The sequence below is a fragment of the Psittacula echo genome (genome assembly GCF_963264785.1).
Source record: "Psittacula echo genome assembly, chromosome: 1".
NCBI classification, from domain to species: Eukaryota; Metazoa; Chordata; class Aves; order Psittaciformes; family Psittacidae; genus Psittacula; species Psittacula echo.
Genome location: NC_137735.1, coordinates 75081592 through 75099804, shown reverse-complemented (window position 1 = coordinate 75099804; position 18213 = coordinate 75081592). Strand labels below are relative to the sequence as shown.

The 18213-nt window shown below is 38.0% G+C and overlaps 1 protein-coding gene across 3 annotated transcripts in view; it reads right to left on the bottom strand.

The window, feature by feature from the left end:
* CAMK2D (calcium/calmodulin dependent protein kinase II delta) overlaps nt 1–18213 on the bottom strand; it is a gene marked incomplete at its 3' end in the record, with an annotated part of 156374 nt that overhangs the window by 19137 nt on the left and 119024 nt on the right. For all 3 annotated transcript variants that reach the window (XM_080615159.1, XM_080615161.1, XM_080615160.1), the window contains 2 exons: nt 14614–14651; nt 4428–4476 (listed from right to left, as the gene is read on the bottom strand). In XM_080615159.1, the coding sequence (XP_080471285.1) occupies nt 4428–4476; nt 14614–14651 (87 nt within the window). The remainder of the gene's footprint in view (nt 1–4427; nt 4477–14613; nt 14652–18213) is intronic.

Genomic DNA, 18213 nt, shown 5'->3' with positions numbered 1-18213 from the left:
GTCGTAGCCATAAATGACTGTTCAGATGCCAGTGCAGATCTACCCCTCTATCCAGAACTGAGGGTTTTGAAAGAGCAGTTAAAAAATGTTCTTAGAAGTTTGAAGGTTTTTCTTTACTAAAGCATATTCCAAATGGATTAAACTGATTTCTTCCTACTGTTAAATAAAATGAAAACAACAGGTATAAAATGAAATAAATTAGCAAAATATATGAAAATAAATGCCTCCTGGATGTTTAATGCTTTGAAGTGATGTATTAAGTAGCAAAGATTAGCCAAAATACACCTGATCTGTATCTGTCCTATAACTCAGCAATTTTTCTCATTGGGAATCATAATTCTTACTAGTGCTTTCATTAATTTATTTCCAGAGAAAAAAAAATACCATGAGAAATCTGGATTCATGTTAAATCATGTTAAATTTAACAACTCAGGTTTATTAAAGTCTGTGTGCTCTGCTGGTGAAAATAACAGTGGTTATTCTCCAGCTGAAAAAAACCTTATCAATCTCTCGTCACAGAGATGCTGCCAAAGAGTTCCAGTTTATTACCACAGGAAAGAGAAATCCCACAAGCAATCCCAGAAGGCAGTATTGCTTACAGTCCAGTTTTCAGTATGTTCTTCTGTCCACTCCTGTCCTTAAATCTGGGAGGGATCACTGTAATGCAGATTGCCCCACGACCAATGCTTAACATCAGAGATTTCTGATAGCAAGGAACCTGAACTTACAGCTTCAAGAAGTCTCAGACTCAGTCTAGAATTAGCTTATTCCTTGACTAATTAAAGCTCACTATTGTTTGCTAAGTTCTGTTTCTAGTAAAAGAAATACGTTCCAGTCCTAGAAGACGTAAATGCATACAGAAGCAAGACAAAGTTACAGACATCAAAATTTTCCACAAATAACAAGTGAAAACTAAGCCTGATTGTGCTGTCTTCAAGCTAAAATACCTGCCTTCAAAAGTGAAAACAGGGTAAGATCCTGACATGAATGGATAATACTGTATGCATTCCCTGATAGATATCAAGCATCTGTTCCTATAGACACATTTGTGATAGATGATTTAAGACTTCTTTTTTTAACTGTTACCTTCCTTAATGAATCGTAACATTTGTAATACTTTGTACAGACATGCATACGCACAGTCACTCCCACAGGTCACAAAGAAACACAACTGGGCTGAAGACAGCAGATCCCACACAGGCTCACATTGTCCACACGACTTTAGCACGTCAAATCAATAGCGAAATAAGAAAAGATGCAGAACTGAGTGCTTTAAATATGTGTGGGGTGGTAGTCTGTACAAAGGAAGGAACCTGTACCCGTCTGTGCAATCTGTGCATGGTGTTATAATACCAGCAGGAGGAATACCAAGAAAGTGCATAGATTGCATGCCTTTGCAAAGAAGAGTTGTTCTCAGTGAGTTGTGGGGCATACTCCAACAGTATAGACTATATCCTAATACCATTTTTCAGTTACAAAGTGGCATTCCCATTCCTTGCTCCTTTGCAGGAAAGCCTCTTCCCACCTTATACTGCATGCTGTGAAGGAAACAAACCGGCTTGTAAGGTCATTTATCACCTAAGATATAACACATGCCTTCCAGGTCTCAAATTTGATGACAAGCATCATCTTGAGCATACACATAGAGATCCAGACTGTTAGCAATCTGAGAGAATTCTCTGTGCTGCCTCTGAAATCCACTCATTACTATCAGCATCTTATCTCCAGCTGCAGTCAGTGCAGCCAGCAGCTGTTCCTGATAAGGTAACAGCTTTCTCACTGTTGTCCTTTTAAAGAACCTACATCCGGAAGTCAAGTTTGGTATAAGGGGAAAATATAATTTGTAAGTGCCTTGCTAAAGCATGAAGCTTTATCTCATAATACCTGCCTATTCCCTGAACCATTCTAGAAATTAGACCCTAGAGGTTACTGTCGGCTTTAATTATAATAAAACAATCTGAAAGCAACCTCTGGTGGAAAGACTGGAAGTGTGAGAGGAATACTAAAAAGTGAAAAACAAGTAAGCTTGCAAGCAATTAACTGGGAGATTATATTTGTTGGGTTTTTTTTTAATAAACAGAAAAGGAAATCCCTATGCACTCAAATAAAATGTGCACCTGGTGTCTGGTGAACAGGGTAGTGGCACTGCTGTTGTGTTAGGCCATGGACCTGGTGCTGATACAGCAGCATCAGTGTATGAAGTTGTCGTGATCATCCCAGACATCAGCAGTTCAAACTGTCATTCTTGGTGACCCTACCTTCCCACCAAAGCAGGTGAAGAACAATACAACACTACTCTGCCTCCTCTCTTCCAAGCACAGGTAACATCCTTCAGCTCCTCCTTCTGCAGTCTCCAGAAAACACACAATGCAGCACACTCTCTGGAGTACAGCCTCAACTCTTCTCACTGCCTTAATCCACCTTCTGCCCTCTGTAGCACTATTATGTGGCAATGGATCAGGAACATACAAATAACAGAAAACTTCACCTGCTGAACATTTTACAGCAAAGAGAAGGACATGACTAGGATCTTGTCAGACCTGTGATTACTGCAAGATCCTCTTTTGGAAAAAAAAGTATATTGTGGCCATCCAACCTGCTCTTAACTGTGACGGCTACAGAATCATATTAAAGAATTAGGTGAAACATCTTCATTGTAGTTTTTCTTATAATTATGTTCCTGAGATATAACTTTGTGCTAAGCTTCAGACAGAATTTCATAAAAATCCTACTGTTATAACATCATGTTATATTGTCACACAGAGGCCCTATAATTAAAATATTCATTTAATGAGATGATAGATAGTCTCTAAACTACACATAATGGTTTGAAGGAAGAAAATACAAGCTGTTATGAATAAGGGTAAATAGCACTGTATTTTCCTCTGCATCAGCCCCAGATACCTGCAACTGTCCTCCAAGGCATTACTTTGCATTCTCTCACACCACTATCACTAGCTTGTTATTTTAAGTGAGTGGGAACTGGCTAACACAAGACAACTTTGTTCAAGTGGAGGTGAAATGAGTCACTGACATCAGAGACCAAATTAGAGCTACCTGCAGCTCCTACAGTACTCTAAATCACAATTTACAACTACATTGCTACTAGCAGTGGATAGAAATATCTTCTCTCCATGGAGAGAACACCAAGTACACCAAAGCAGAGGGAATTACTGCAGTGCAGCAGACCGTGGGTATTAGCCCAGCTGAGCAACTTGGGCTTTCCAAGAGCAGCAGCACAAACCACTGGCTGGGCCCTGCCGCAGGCCCTACCCTGTGCAAGCCTGAGCTAAGCTGCCTTGATGTAAATGCCTGAAGAATCTCATATGCAGCATAACATAAAAGCTACATTTTCAACCCTGTGCTGCTTGGACAGTCGCTACCATCACACATTGCTTTCGTGTTTGCACTATCAGTTCATCACCCTGGCAATACTGGTATTCTTATCAAACATGCACAGCACCTGTAGTCAGAAACTAAGCACTAGCTACTTTTGATACAATTCCAACTACTTTATGTTTGAATCTCTTTAAAGTCGACAATGCCCCCATGCTCTTCAGAAGACAATGAGGCTCTTTAACCGATTCAGGCCTGTATTTTTGGGCGCCAGTTTTCGCAGACACACTGTTAATGGTGACTTAGGCATTATACTTCCAATATATAGCAAGCCCCATTATTTCAATGGTTTCCCAAGAATTCTCTTTTCCGTTCTCCACATTTTATATTTACTATCACCTCTGGCTTGTGTGTATCTATAATGTTATTCTTTCGATGCTGAAACTGAGTCTTTTCTGTGAACCAGAGATACACAAACCTAACACATTTTTTTTAAAGCCCTTTGTTTTAAAACACAATGTTACTGAAGTATGTGTAACATCACAGTATAATATACAGAGGGCGAAAAAGAAAACAAAAGCAGTATCTGTGAAGTTACACAATTTTATTAAAAAAATTAGTTTTTTAAAGAATATTAAAATAAGTGTATGACAGAACGAAAGAGAAAAATGAAAAAACACTGGCATCTGAACAGAATAAAAATGCAAATGGTGACATGAAAAAAGGCGAACCCAGAACACAAATGTATGCTAAAAGTACACTAAGTAAGAGTTACAAAGCACAGACTTACACATTTTTATTCTACTACTATTATTACTGGAACTAGTATCTTAGTTAATAAGCGGTAACTTTATATTCTTCATTCCAAAACATCATGGCAAAGGTGTTTTGGGAAATGAAAAGTCAAAAGTTAAGTCTGAAACATGTCAGAAGTAACACAGAGGAGCATAAAAGCAATTTCTTTTAAACAAGGAAAAATAGTACTTTCTCCTACAATTCATTAGGAGTTTCTGTGTTTAATGACTTAAAAAAATACATTCACAGAACTCATGTTATGGCTTCTCCAAATGTTTCAAAGCTTAAAATCATACCTTTCACATCCTCATCTTCAATGGTTGTATTGGAACTCTCTGTTGACTCCTGTTGAGAAGTAAATATCAGTGGAATGTATAAAACAAGCCAAGCCTCACTTGTGTGCCCTTGAAAATTACAGTTAGTTACAGGTATCATGCAAAGCCTTGAAGCAGGGTGGGATGTAATTCACAAACAAATGGTCACACAATGATTAAAGACATTTCCAGCTGAAACCAATGTCAAACATTGCCAGTCTCTACACTAGGGAACATAAATACATTTCCTGCTGTTTAATGCATTTACTTCACAGGAATGTAAAGGAAACTTTTTTTTTCTGTAACACCCAACTGCACAAAGTCAGTATGAAATGTTACATGAATTACCTCAGCCAAGAAGGAGTACTTGCCATTTAAGCTTGGTGATTAAACCAACTGTGCAAAGTAAGTCATTCCATTCCAACTTTTAAACATGCAGACTTCTGCATGCTATGATTTACAACTGTTTTTCTGCTCATACAACTTAGCAACACATATTAAAACAAAACCCCCCAGTGATTTTAAGGCTATCAGACCAGACTCTGTCATTTTCATACTGGTTTTGTGATTAGAAATTTTTGAAGGAGATGGAGAATTGATAACTACATGATAACAACTTTGACAAACTAAGGTATCTTTGAAATAGCATTCTTGAGACAACCAGTCATGCAGAGGAATGACTCATTATCGGGCAGCTTGTACTTAAGCCATCAGACTGTTAAAAAGGCAAGGATACTGTATCTCAATCTTTCAGATTAGCAAAACCATGAAATACTACAGGCAAATCCAGCAGGGCACTGTCAACTCTAACAGGTAAGTGGGTTCAGAAATTTGGAGAGCTTATAAACTGGGGGCTTTTATATCTGTATTTTCTTGAAAAGCAGAATAAATTTCTATTTCTTATATTTTCAGTTCACAGCTCAACAAAAAGCATTACCTGGTCCATTTTTATTTGAGAGACAGAAGACAGGACTAGTATTGTATGTGATTTTTGAAAGGATTTTACAATTAAGTAAAAAAAGGTAAATCTGACAGTGCCCTTTATTTACTGTGTCCTCACAAGGCTGAGCTGAAGGAATGTTCAAAATGACTAATGCATTACTCAGACCTTTAAAAAACAAAACGTATGTGCATCCACAAATAAAACTACATGAATTAATGCACACACAAACAAAACTGAACAAGTTGCCATGCTTTTCCTGAACTTGCTGGTGTTAGATGCCTCGCTCTGCACAGGTGTAGCATGCTCTATCACTTAAAATATAGGTAAGTACTTATAAATATGCAAAAACCCCACACAGATACAAGTTGTAAACACCATGCACAAGCTCACATGGCAGATGTAGCCTCTAATACTGAAGCATCCTCTCCAATTGCCATACTACACTGATAAATCTTTCAAATTTAGGAGTAACTCTCTGTATTAAGTGGTTTGCTTGTTTTCTGTGACCTTTTGGGACTCTGAGTATCTTAACTGCTATGATTGTACAATTAAGTCAGGTAGATGTAGTCATGCCAATATTTTATCTGGGTTTTCTGGTCTTCAGTGAACTTCTGTGATAAAGGTCAGACTAGTGTTCAAAGACAGGCTGTTTTGGGCCTGTGAGTTTAAAACATGGGGAGCTGAAGAAGTAGTAACATGAAAGTAAAAGCTTGCATGTTCGACAGATGTGAGGCACATAGAGGAAGGGGATACACAAGCACAATACACACCATCGGCACTTTCATGCTTGAGAAATGTCTGCATGCGTTGTTTCACTCAGATTCAATCCTTCTCATATGAAATAATCACAAGTAGTTAAGACTAGTTAATGAAATGTCAATTCCTTAAGTCAACACTGTAAATAGTGAAATTTCTGTTGAAGAGCAAATTCTTTCCAGGAAACCTAGGAACATGTGTTATATGTAAATGATGGTATTTCCTGACCCTTTTAAAGTCCATGCATGCAAAAAACAAAACAAAACATGTTTTTGGAATCAGCTGCCAAACGTAAATGTCACAATATACAAGAAAAAGAAAAGAGAAAACATAAAAATCGAAAGACCTCTTTGTCACTTGAAATGTTAAAATTTTTTTGGAACTACTCGGTGATGTTATCGAAGAAAACCAAAGTCCTGTGTGAAAGACACATCACAACATGGGTGTACAAGCATGCTGGAAACAGCAGATGGGATAAACCAAAATGACGTCTTTATCTAAGGTGACAACTGCACATATAGAACTCATCAGTATGATCTCACCACAATCTGAGAAGAGCGTTCTTTGGTTTTACTTAGGCTGCAGCATTTTTGGCTGAAATGGGAGAGATGAGGTGCTCCCCGAGCCCAGCTGCACAGGGTACTGCACATTGCCACCTGCTACTGACTCCCCAAGAGCTTCAGAAGCTCAGCAATCAGCAGACGCATGAAGCAGACGAACACGGATCAGAATAGGCTCAAGAGACACCAGGTGTAACAAATGCAGGAATGAGATTTTCCTTGATAAACTCCTGGAACAGCCCTATTTTCCTGTGGAATAGTGGGTGAAATGTGAGGTGTGGAAAAGTAAGATGGAGTTGATTCTTTCTGAATACCTTATTTCCATCAGGGTTGTGGATTACTGTAGTTTGGGGCTCCTAAGCAAGAATAAAATAAAGAGAAAAAGAGTACCCATTGGTAAATACATTCTCGTTAGTGTGAGGGAGTGCAAGAAGAGCCAGCTCACAAATGCTGAACACTGACAAGAGCTAAAGCAAATGTTAACTGTCGCCAGATGGTGAAACTGGATGTCTCGAACAGATTTCCTCAACAGCAAGCCAGCAAAACCAGACCATCTCGCCTAATGCAGCAGCATGCAGAGACCTTATTCATGACCAATGTATACAGGGCTTTGAAGCTCTGGAGATCTGCAGAGGCTCTCTTTGCACAAGGGCATACTAAATGCTTTACACATTTTCCTCTTCCAGCTAGGCAAGACAAGGCCAGAAATCACCCCTTTTCTTGAAGCATGTTTGCTTGCATTAGTATTAAGTGATGAAATAAAAATACAGATGAATCAATAGGGATTAAGGATGAGTTGACTACCTCCATGTTTTGGAAGACGGAGATTAATAGCAGCTGCTGCCCCGGCAGAGCAGCATGAAAATATGTAAAAGAGATCTTTGCATCATTATAAAGTGTTCCCAAATCCTTTCCTCTTAAACCAAAAGAAAAAAAAAAAAAAAGATTAAATCATCTTTGAAATGGCAGTTAAGCAGCATACTTTCAGCATGGATTATTGCGTGCGGCTATGTCTGGGAACAGACTGCCTTACACTCAGGCATGAAACCTGTTAACTGGTCCTTAGAACTTGCTTAGCAATGCCAGTTGTGCAAAAAAAAATCAGGAGGAAAAATCTCTCCCAAAGTGTGTGAATTACCCACCTTTTCAAAGCTATATATGGAGGCACACAGGAAACACCACCTCACAAGTGTTACTTACTCACTGGCATTCATATTTGTGAGTCCTGTGAAGCGCATATGCCTAAGAAATGGGAGCTACTAATAAAAGCAAGACTGCAATGGAAACATTCATGAACAGCACTCCATTAGTAATATATTCCTAACGGAGCTTGTTAATGACTTATGTCTCCTGCAGATCTAAATGTAAGAGAAACAAGCAAAAAATGTTTAGCACTAGATGCCTCTTGATCCCAGTGAAGACTTGCAAAGTCCTGCTGTGTTTTAGGAAATGTGGAATGAAAATCTGAATAAGGTCTATTTTATGGTAGCCTAACAATAATCCTGTTAGCTTTCCTTGATACTCACACTAATACAAAGCAGAGTGAAATAATAGAGCTTTTTTTTTTTTGGTGCAAAAGGTTAGCATTAAAAAGATGGAAACAGTCATCAGGCAAAGAACTAAGAGAAACACAAAGCACATGCTACTCGCTTTCTGGAACAGCATGCAAAAAATTCAAGTACAGTTACAAATGCTACGACTGTACCACACCCAACTTCCATGTAACATTTTCTATCAATAAACACACTCGAATGGACTTCCTCACAAAACAAAAGAAAGCATAATTCAAACAAAAAGTTTTTCCAAAACCTGTTTTTAGAAAGCAAACAAGAGTAAATGCATGAAAAAGCAAAAAAGAAAGAAGAACAAACAGAAGACAGTAAAAAACTCCAAGATAGCATGAGAAGGAAGATTCCAGGTATACCAGCGCCGGGGTAGGAATATTTTCCTTGGGGCTGGTTACCACGTTCGTTTTGTTGTTTATCTGTAGGTATGCAGAAAATAGAAACAGACAGGGCTTAGAACTCACAGTAGGCACTGTATCTATATCTCACTGTATAGAACATCTATATACAGATATAGATACCTATATACAGATATAGATATGGAAATAAAGAATCACAGAAAGATGAATTTATGAACTTGAAAGAACGCTAACAACAGATCCTATAGCTAGCTGCAGCTCCTCCAAACATGCTAGCTACAGGTTTTCAGGTGCACTATACGAAGGTCTACAGAAGATGACTTCAGCTGTGACACTTAAAAGAGCCTTTAAGTAGCAGCTAAGCATATGTAAGAAGAATAAAGAATTAATAGGGGTTTGAAGAAAGTCCTCAGTAGCCATTGTGATTTCTTGACATGCAACAGTATTAAATAAATTGCACCCAGTTGTTCTTTATTTCTCATTATCTATCACCTATTTCATTACCCATAGCTCTTCAGATATCTATAGATTTGTCCTATGGGCTTCAGGGAACAGATCGGAATAAATACAGCTGATTCCAGATATGCACAATACAACTAAAGCTAGAAAGAGACTGGCGCCCCTTTAGCTTTTTTGGTGTTATTTTAGAGAAAAGTAATGGGCGGCTGTGATTATCTACAGTCTCAACAATCCTGCAGTAATGGTGTATCAGCCATTTAATTTTGGTACTATAACCTATAGTCACACTATAGCATCTGCACTCTTACTCCACAAATCAGTACATATCTGCTTAAGTTTACATGTAGGTCATCATGTTAATTCTTAAGCTTAGCATAAGTATTGCAGCTTTACTTATACAAAATTTTAATCCAAATTAAAACTATTCAGCAATAGGTTTAAATGTATCTGATTCTTTAAATCCATTTTTAAGAGTCAGCTTTCATAAACAGCATGGCATGAAAAGAACAGAAATACTAAAAATAATGTACCAAGCCAATTTTACATGCACTATGATGCAAAGTTAAAGTATAGTAAAACTAGTCTGAAGTATGCACTTTTTTCCTTTAACAATAATTAGAAAAAAGCTATTAGGTACATTTTGGTCATGTCAAATTCTAACCATAGCAGTCCAAAGTGACATGCAGAACTGGGTGTATAGGTACATATTGTCTGGAAAGACTTTGATAGAAAAAAAAAAGAAAAGGTTCTACCCAAAGTTCTAGTCACAGAACTCAGTGACAAATGTGTCAAACAAAGGAAAAATACCCACAATTGTTCCGTTAATGGATTTTTTGTAAAAAATGTAATTAATCTCTTCATTTAAAGAAACAAACCCTAGAAATTTTAGGGTCAAAATTGCGTATTTTTTCTTCTAAAATAAAAGCCTTTCTAAACTAATTAAAAAATGGCAGTAAGTTAAGTGGCCTAGATGAAAAAGCATAAAGAAAGAGGAAGTCCTAAGATAGGGACCAGACTCAGCTGTGCATGAAACATCTGACTTTTGATTTAATCCTCCCAGTGACTCCATAGTTTTAGAATAGCTTCTCATCATCTAAGTTTGTTCTGCACCAACAGCTTTGCTAAATTGGAGCCTTCAGAAGTTAGCACCATGGGGCAAACTCACTGAACTTCATGCCCTTAGCAGATTTGGGGGATTATTCTACTTTGGTACAGGTGTGGCAGCTGACTTGTCGATTACAGGAATTAAGTCTGCAACTGAACAGAATCTTACTTGGGATATGTTGAGATCAGGATATGTCAGGGTTTGCATTAATTAATCACAGACTGCCAATATCCTTATCTTAACCAGCATTTAACTGGCTTTGAAGACTATAAAGCAGTCTTGCTACTCAGTATCAGGGAAAACTATTTTGAAACTAAATGTTATGTAGTAGTATTTGTGATAGGAACCATTTTCCCATGCAGAATGAAAACATTTTTCTTTGATTTAAAATCAAAGTTCACGGTGCTTTATAACAGGAGGATGAGAATTAGTTATTCTTTTAACAATGGTCTTTCTACAGAAACTGTCATTAAGAGAAAATATGAGTCATCACTGAGTCCCAAGTGTTTAGTTTAAACCCCACCTTGGCCTAGTTATTGTCAAATAGATTCATCTATTCACAATTACAGCCGTAAGTTGCAGGGGTGTCTGAACCAAGACAGGGACAGAATAAATACCTTTGTGCAGAAAGTCATTTGTGGGCAGACAGGTATTAGCAAGTGTTTTATATATCAGCTAACTTGCTTTGATATTTATGGGACTGTGAGATGGCAAAACCTGACCTCCTTACTCAGGAAAAAACTTCAAAACCAGCTCCAACCACTTCAATGAACAAGTTCTACAGGAGAATTGTGGAATAGTTGAGAACACATACAATGCTGCTTGATAGCATACTAAATCTTCCAAAACAAAGAGAAAAATCACATATCAAGCTGTATAACTACAAGTTCCTACTTTTATGAGAGTGTAGTCATCAAGAGACTATGACTAAAAAGGCCCTAACAAAAGGCAGAGAGACACAAAGCAAAAACATGAGGCAGGAAATGAAGATTTCACCAGATTTCATACAGTCCTCTTTAGTAGTAGCTTAATAAAAAAAAAAAGAGAGTGATACGCCAGACAAATGCCTGTTGTTGAATACATAATGGAAGTAGGTTAATCAAATTTCAGTTCCAATTTTGCCTGAGTAAGGAGAGCAAGCTTAGGTCCATACTCCCCTTGGTGAAAGTCCTATAAACAGTACCTATTACAGCTACTGCTGAAAACTGCAGGAAATATATTCAAGCCTTCTTAGTTATATATTGAGAATACAGTATTCACTTGTAAAAGCAGAAAGAGATAATGTGATTCAAAATACAGTTATTTCTTCTGAGTAAATGGAACTTGGTAAAACTCCTCAAAACTACTTAAAAGAGAGTAAGTCTGTACACTTTCTCTCCCTCACAGAATACACACATATATAACTATATGAACATTCTATAACTATATGAACACATGGGGTTGCATTTTGTATATAGTTTTAACAGCAAAGGGAAGTGATTCCAAAATAAGTAACATTTTCACATGAAACAGTTATTTTAAGGCTGAATTGTGCTTAATTCTACTTGTTGCTAGGAAGGAGAACATTTATAGTAATGAATGGCTTGTCAAAAGCCACTCTCTTAAGTCTGACAGTAGGACAGGGCAGACACACACAAACCCTCCAAACAGCTGGGCATGACTGTCTTTACAAATATCATATAATGATATTGGTAACGGTAATCATTACTGGTCTTTACCAATATCATATAATATAAAAATATTTTAAGAAACAAAACCTGTATCCTGTGACTTAACCTTTTGCATGGTACTTCTGTAACAAAAAGTTCAAGCACACTTCACATCTGGAATATCAGAAATATCCTCACTGTACCTTTCTGGTGACCCTCACTTGGACACTGCTGCCAGCGGTTCTCTGCCACTGAAAGTCTGTGTTCACTCAAAGAACAGACCTCTCTAACTACATGTCTGTGCAGACCTGACCAGCAATTTTTGCTTTTCAAGGCAACTTGTAATCCTCAGGGACAGGTGTGGATGAGGGATATTTCCCTTCTCCCTACGGGCAGCAGGAACAGAAGCTGGCTGGGACATCAACGTTGATCATCATAAACACCTCACAAGTCAGATTCAAACCCATAATAAAAAGAAATAGAGGAAGCTGCTGGGTGGTATCACAGAGGACAAATAAAACACAAGACTGTACAGTAGGCTGAGGAGGAAGACAAGTTACTGAGACTGACTGTCAGCGACAGAGCCTGAGCTGTGAAGGAAGATAGCTGGGAAACTGTAGTATGGAAAGACTGAGAAATTGGTTTTCTTTTTACTCCTCAGCATTTAGCATCTTGCTTTAGAATGGCTCAATTAAAGTGGTACTATTTCACTGTGCAATGTGGTTTGTGTTATATTTTATGATATTAATATCATTACCTTTTAAAATAAGGAGGTTTTAAAAATTAATAGAAAGCTGTTACAAGGACACTATTTTGTTACTATTTTAACTGATTAAGGACAGCTGAACTGGCCAATGTTACATCTACTTTTTTGTTTTCACATGTCCCCAGGTTAAAAAAACCCTGTAAACTTTCTTGAAAGAACTGCAGAACAATTCACTGTGGATGGCATATAGCAACTGCAGGCTTAAAATTCACAAGGTTGTACTTTCAAGTCTTGCAGCTTCTCAAAGAATGTTAACAAAACTAAATGCAACTGTTTGATTTCTAGGTGTGAACGTTTCGCAGGAGTTAAAAAATCTGTCGATAAAGATCCTCACCATCATCTGAACACTCGAACTGGACTTCCTTTTCTGAATTGACCAGTCAGAGAGAAAGGAAAAGAAGAAAATGTGACTGGTTGGATTTGAAGTTTCAATGCATGGAATACAGTATATTTCTGTTTTGGCTTTTTTTTTTCTTTTATGAAAAAGACAGCTTAGGTTGTAGGGGTGGAAAAATGCTATGGAGTACATAGCATCTCAATAACAGAAATGACAAAAATAAGACTTTCCCAGATGTAAATTTACTCCCTTTGCTCCACCTGACCATGCAGACGAACAGCAGACATATAACATACGCTGAAAACCAAAATATCAAATCCCAGCAAGTGTAATTTAGGCAAAATTTTGGCAACAGTTGTTTCCACATATATATGAGCTATAATAAATACTATTGTAGACCTGTAGGAGGAATGATATTTGAAAAGGAAAAGCTGGTCAGATAGAGTACATAAAACTTAAATATTCCATAACAAAACAGGTTAAGGGTTTTCCATATGAATGAGAGAACAGTACTGAATGTATGCTTCTCCATGTAACTAGGTTATACACTACTTGGCAGTGAGAAGCGTTGAAATGGTAGTGTACTAACTTCATTTTAAATCAGTTTCATGATTATTTTTTTTACTAGGAGAAGTGTGCATATGTGTGAGAACAGGAAAAAATATACTATTAATCTGGTATTTAGTTATACAATATTTTGTTAAAATAAAAAGTTAAGATTAAATAGGAAATTAAAACTCAGGCCAAATACACACTTCAGAGTAAGCGGACAAGGCACAGAAGAACATCTTTCGTATCATCTAATGAAAGCTTGAGGCACTTATTTTAATCTTCAGGATCCTCTGAGAAAAGAAATACTTTTCATTGCTGATAGCTTTTTTAATGGCTGGTTTTTAACATAATTATCCAGAACGTTCATTTGTGAAGCATCTCTCCTCCTGCAGGATCTGGTGATATGAGAATAGAAGCTCTAAATCATGTATGAAAGCTGCCAAAATGTTCCCTTCTTCGCAACGCCTGTTAGTCAGGATGAGCTGATTTATTGACTTAGTAAAACCCCTCAAGTTCTGCCAAATACAGCAAGTACATCTGGCGGAAAACACCTTATATGGAGCCAAGCCTACCAGTAAACTTTTGGTCTTCCATGAAATCTAATGAAAAGTCAAAAGAGAAACAAGGAGGCAATAGGTCTGCAGATAAACAGATACCTAAAAAGCTTACATGCCCAACACCAAACCCGTATTTCTAGTTATAAGCTAATTAGTAACATTGAGTCATGTCCTGGGTTCTCCTCCCTCATCACTCCAGGAGTGGGGGGAGGAAGCGAGGTGGGGGAGTGAGCAAGCGGCTGTGTGGTTCTGGGTTGCCGGCTGAGTTTAAACCAAGACAAGTCATTAAGTGCAAAATCATCCTTCATTAAAATAGCAAGAGCATTTTCGCCAGCAGTTTTCTATTTTCCACTTATTAAATATGCTTGGCTTTCAATTATTTCATTTTATTTATTAGCTTTACCTTCTAATATTAATCACTTTAAATATATGGTAAGAAGCACTTATTAACAGATTTGATAAAGGAAAAGAAATAACAATGATCAGTTCTAAAAAACTGTCAGAAGTTACAGATAGATGGTGACTAACAAAACAGATTTTATATCACATGTTTAACCTACCTTAACTCCATCTGGCTTTTTCAGTAAGCTCTTGGCTGCTGTAAAAGAAGACAAGTTCAGCGTGAGCTGATTACCACTGAGGTCAACCAGCTGTGCAGCAAACCCCCACTGCCTCCCAGCTGCAGACATATTCTCAGCTTTTATTTCCTCCTTTTGTTCCTCTGAGTGTAGGAAGGAACATATTCTAGAAACTACGAATACTTCAGATTATCATACAACTCTTTTTCCATTGATTAAAGCCATGGGTTAACTGTACTTATTGAAGCAGAGACCTTCTTGGATGGCATAGAGGAAACGTAAGCAGCATGAGTGAAAACGAAGCAGCTCTGGATATGTTCATTTTTTCAGCTGCAATGTGTTCACAGTTGTTGAAGGAGGCTGATACAACTGTGAAAATTACTGTTCTGATGGCAGGGACTTAGACCTAGTGTTTGTGGAGCCCACTGGTATCTTAATGATATCATTCATATGACAGTGACGTAAAAGTAACCAATATCAGACCAACCTGAAGAGCACAGTGAGGTACAATACTGTTTATTCCACCTAACGAAAAATAAGCTGCGTTTTAAATAAGCATCTCTGAGCAATGGTTCATTGGGGGCTTCCCACCTTGACAGCACAGTCACCATGTGTGAAAGGCTAGGAAAGTTGCAGGTAAGAAAGGAAGAACAATTTGCTAGCAAACTGCTGTTCTGGGGGAGCACTTCCTAGGAGTTAGTAAGAACAAATGGCAGGCTTTGCTTCAACTTCTACTGAAGAAAACTTGCTATTTCCCAAAATATGTTGGACACTGATCAAATTTCTTCAAAGCAGTGCAGACTGTTAGGCAAAATTTCACCTGCCTTAACGTTACCCATCTGTTAGGTTTTAAATTCCACCAGAAAGGGTATCATGGTGTAGGGTATAAGTTCTGTTCTATATACGCTGTTTTGTTCAGAAGTAGAAACCCTTTTTGAAAGGGAAATGCAACTAACAATCTGGCATAATCAAAGGGAGACAGTCCTCACATGAAGCCCCCATCAGCATCTGCTCTTTAAAGCAACAAAAAAACCCCACCAAAACCAAAAACCAAACCAAAAGAACTGGACCTTGCAAGCCCAAGGTCACTCAAACTAGCTGAGGATATTGGAGTTATTAAGTATGTTGTTTAAACTTGATTTTTGTATTTCTGGCTTATTCTCTAAGTCTGCATTAAGTGCTCATTTAGCTCTGGTCCAGAGTACAGAAAATGTAAGACCACCTCAGAAACTGTACAGAAATAACTAACATCCATTATTGTGTTGTTTACATTTAAAAAAAACCTGGAAAATGAAGCCAGATTACTGTTTCTAATTTCATTATTATATCAGCCCTCCAAATTAAGTTTATTATTATGCATATCAGGCATTACAATTTCCACATGCCCCATGATTTACAACTAAAATAAAAATAAACATGCCTATATTATGCAACAGGACCACTGGATATTTTTACTTACAGAAACATGTAAATCAATATTGAAAATAAACTGGTTTACACGAATTTTTGAGATAGGACACATCCTGTTGCAAAGTGTGCTTACAGGACCTGATGCAACATGGCCTTACATTTTACACTACCACAAATATTGGGAGCATTCCATGAACTTCAGAAACTCATTTCAGGAAAGTGAAGGGAAGGAGCTATTTCTAAAACCTATGGCCAAAACAACCAGAATTTCATTGTTTTCAAAAGCTGTTTTATGCTGTTAGCCCTTAGAAAAATATGAGAAAATATAAATTAATTCTTACAGGCTGCTGTTTGTAACAGATCGGGTCCTTTTGCTAAATCTGTACATAAAAGTTTTGAATTCTTTTAATACTTAACAAGCATTATGTGTTATATGTAAACAATTAAATGAAAGCCAGTAAAATGAGAGCCCAAAAGCAAGAACTCCAAATCTTGTGTTTATGGCATATCTGTCAAAATGTGCCTTGTATGGATTTTTTTTTTTAATTATTATTTTTTGTTCAACATCTTTGTTGGTGACATGGACAGTGGGATTGAGTGCACCCTCAGCAAGTTTGCCGATGACACCAAGCTGTGTGGTTCGGTTGATACACTGCAGGGAAGGGATGCCATCCAGAGGGACCTTGACACACTTGTGAGGTGGGCTGATGCCCACCTGATGAAGTTTAACCATGCCAACACCTGGGTCAGAGCAATCCCAGGCACAGCTACAGGTTGGGCAGAGAAGAGATTCAGAGCAGCCCTGCAGAGAAGGACTTGGGGGTGTTGGTCGACAAAAAAATGAACATGAGCCGGCAGTGTGCACTCGCAGCCCAGAAAGCCAACCGTATCCTGGGCTGCATCAAGAGGAGCGTGACCAGCAGGTCGAAGGAGGTGATCCTGCCCCTCTACTCTGCTCTCGTGAGACCTCACTTGGAGTATTGTGTGCAGTTCTGGTGTCCTCAACATAAAAAGGACATGGAACTGTTGGAACAAGTCCAGAGGAGGGCGACGAGGATGATCAGGGGACTGGAGCACCTCCCGTATGAAGATATGCTGAGAAAGTTGGGGCTGTTCAGCCTGGAGAAGAGAAGGCTTCCTGGAGACCTCATAGCAGCCTTCCAGTATCTGAAGGGGGCCTACAGGGATGCTGCGGAGGGACTATTTATTAGGGACTGTAGTGACAGGACAAGGCGTAACGAGTTCAAACTTAAACAGGGGAAGTTTAGATTAGATATAAGGAAGAAGCTCTTTACTGTAAGGGTGGTGACGCATTGGAATGGGTTGCCCAGGGAGGTTGTGAATGCTCCATCCCTGGCGGTGTTCAAGGCCAGGTTGGACGGAGCCTTGGGTGACATGGTCTAGAGTGAGGTGTCCCTGCCCATGGCAGGGGAGTTGGAACTGGATGATCTTACGGTCCTTTCCAACCCTAACTATTCTATGATTATGCAGTATTTTATGTCACAGGACAAATTCCATACATTTTGGCTTGCAATGTAGTTATAATAACATCTTTCTGCATCTTTCTTTAAGCACAGATACTGCATACGAATAAAATACTTAAAGAATTTGCAGTAGCAAAGCAATTAGCATATTCTAAATTAAGCCCACAATGACAGATTTCTTGTAACCACAAGCAATATCTATAAAGAAAACCTAAGGCAGCGCTAATAGGCCACAAAGCAGACTAAAAAGAAATGGTGGTGGGACAACGTGTAGAAAGTAAAGTGGTTCAGGACGAACAGCAATTTAGATTTAGGAAAGATGTTCCTTTCACGTGCTGAGGGTCTTACCTCACAAGAAATATACATTCCACATAAAAGGAAGAAAGAAAAAGAAAAATAAAACACTTTTGTAGCCACATTGTCATGGACAAATGACCTTCAAAGGCATGCTTTGCAATGAAATACAACAAACAACTTGAAAAAATAAAATGTCTTCAAGGAAAACTATGGATCATTATGGTGTAAAACAAAGATGGCAGGTGAAAAATATCCAAACCAAAGAGAAAACCCATCTGTTCCTCATGCTGAAATACTACTTTAAAGTTACTTCAGATTTTTTTGGTTCATGAAAGTTGAAATTAACCCTTATATATACAGACAGTGAAAGTTATGAAAAGTGATGAGAAAT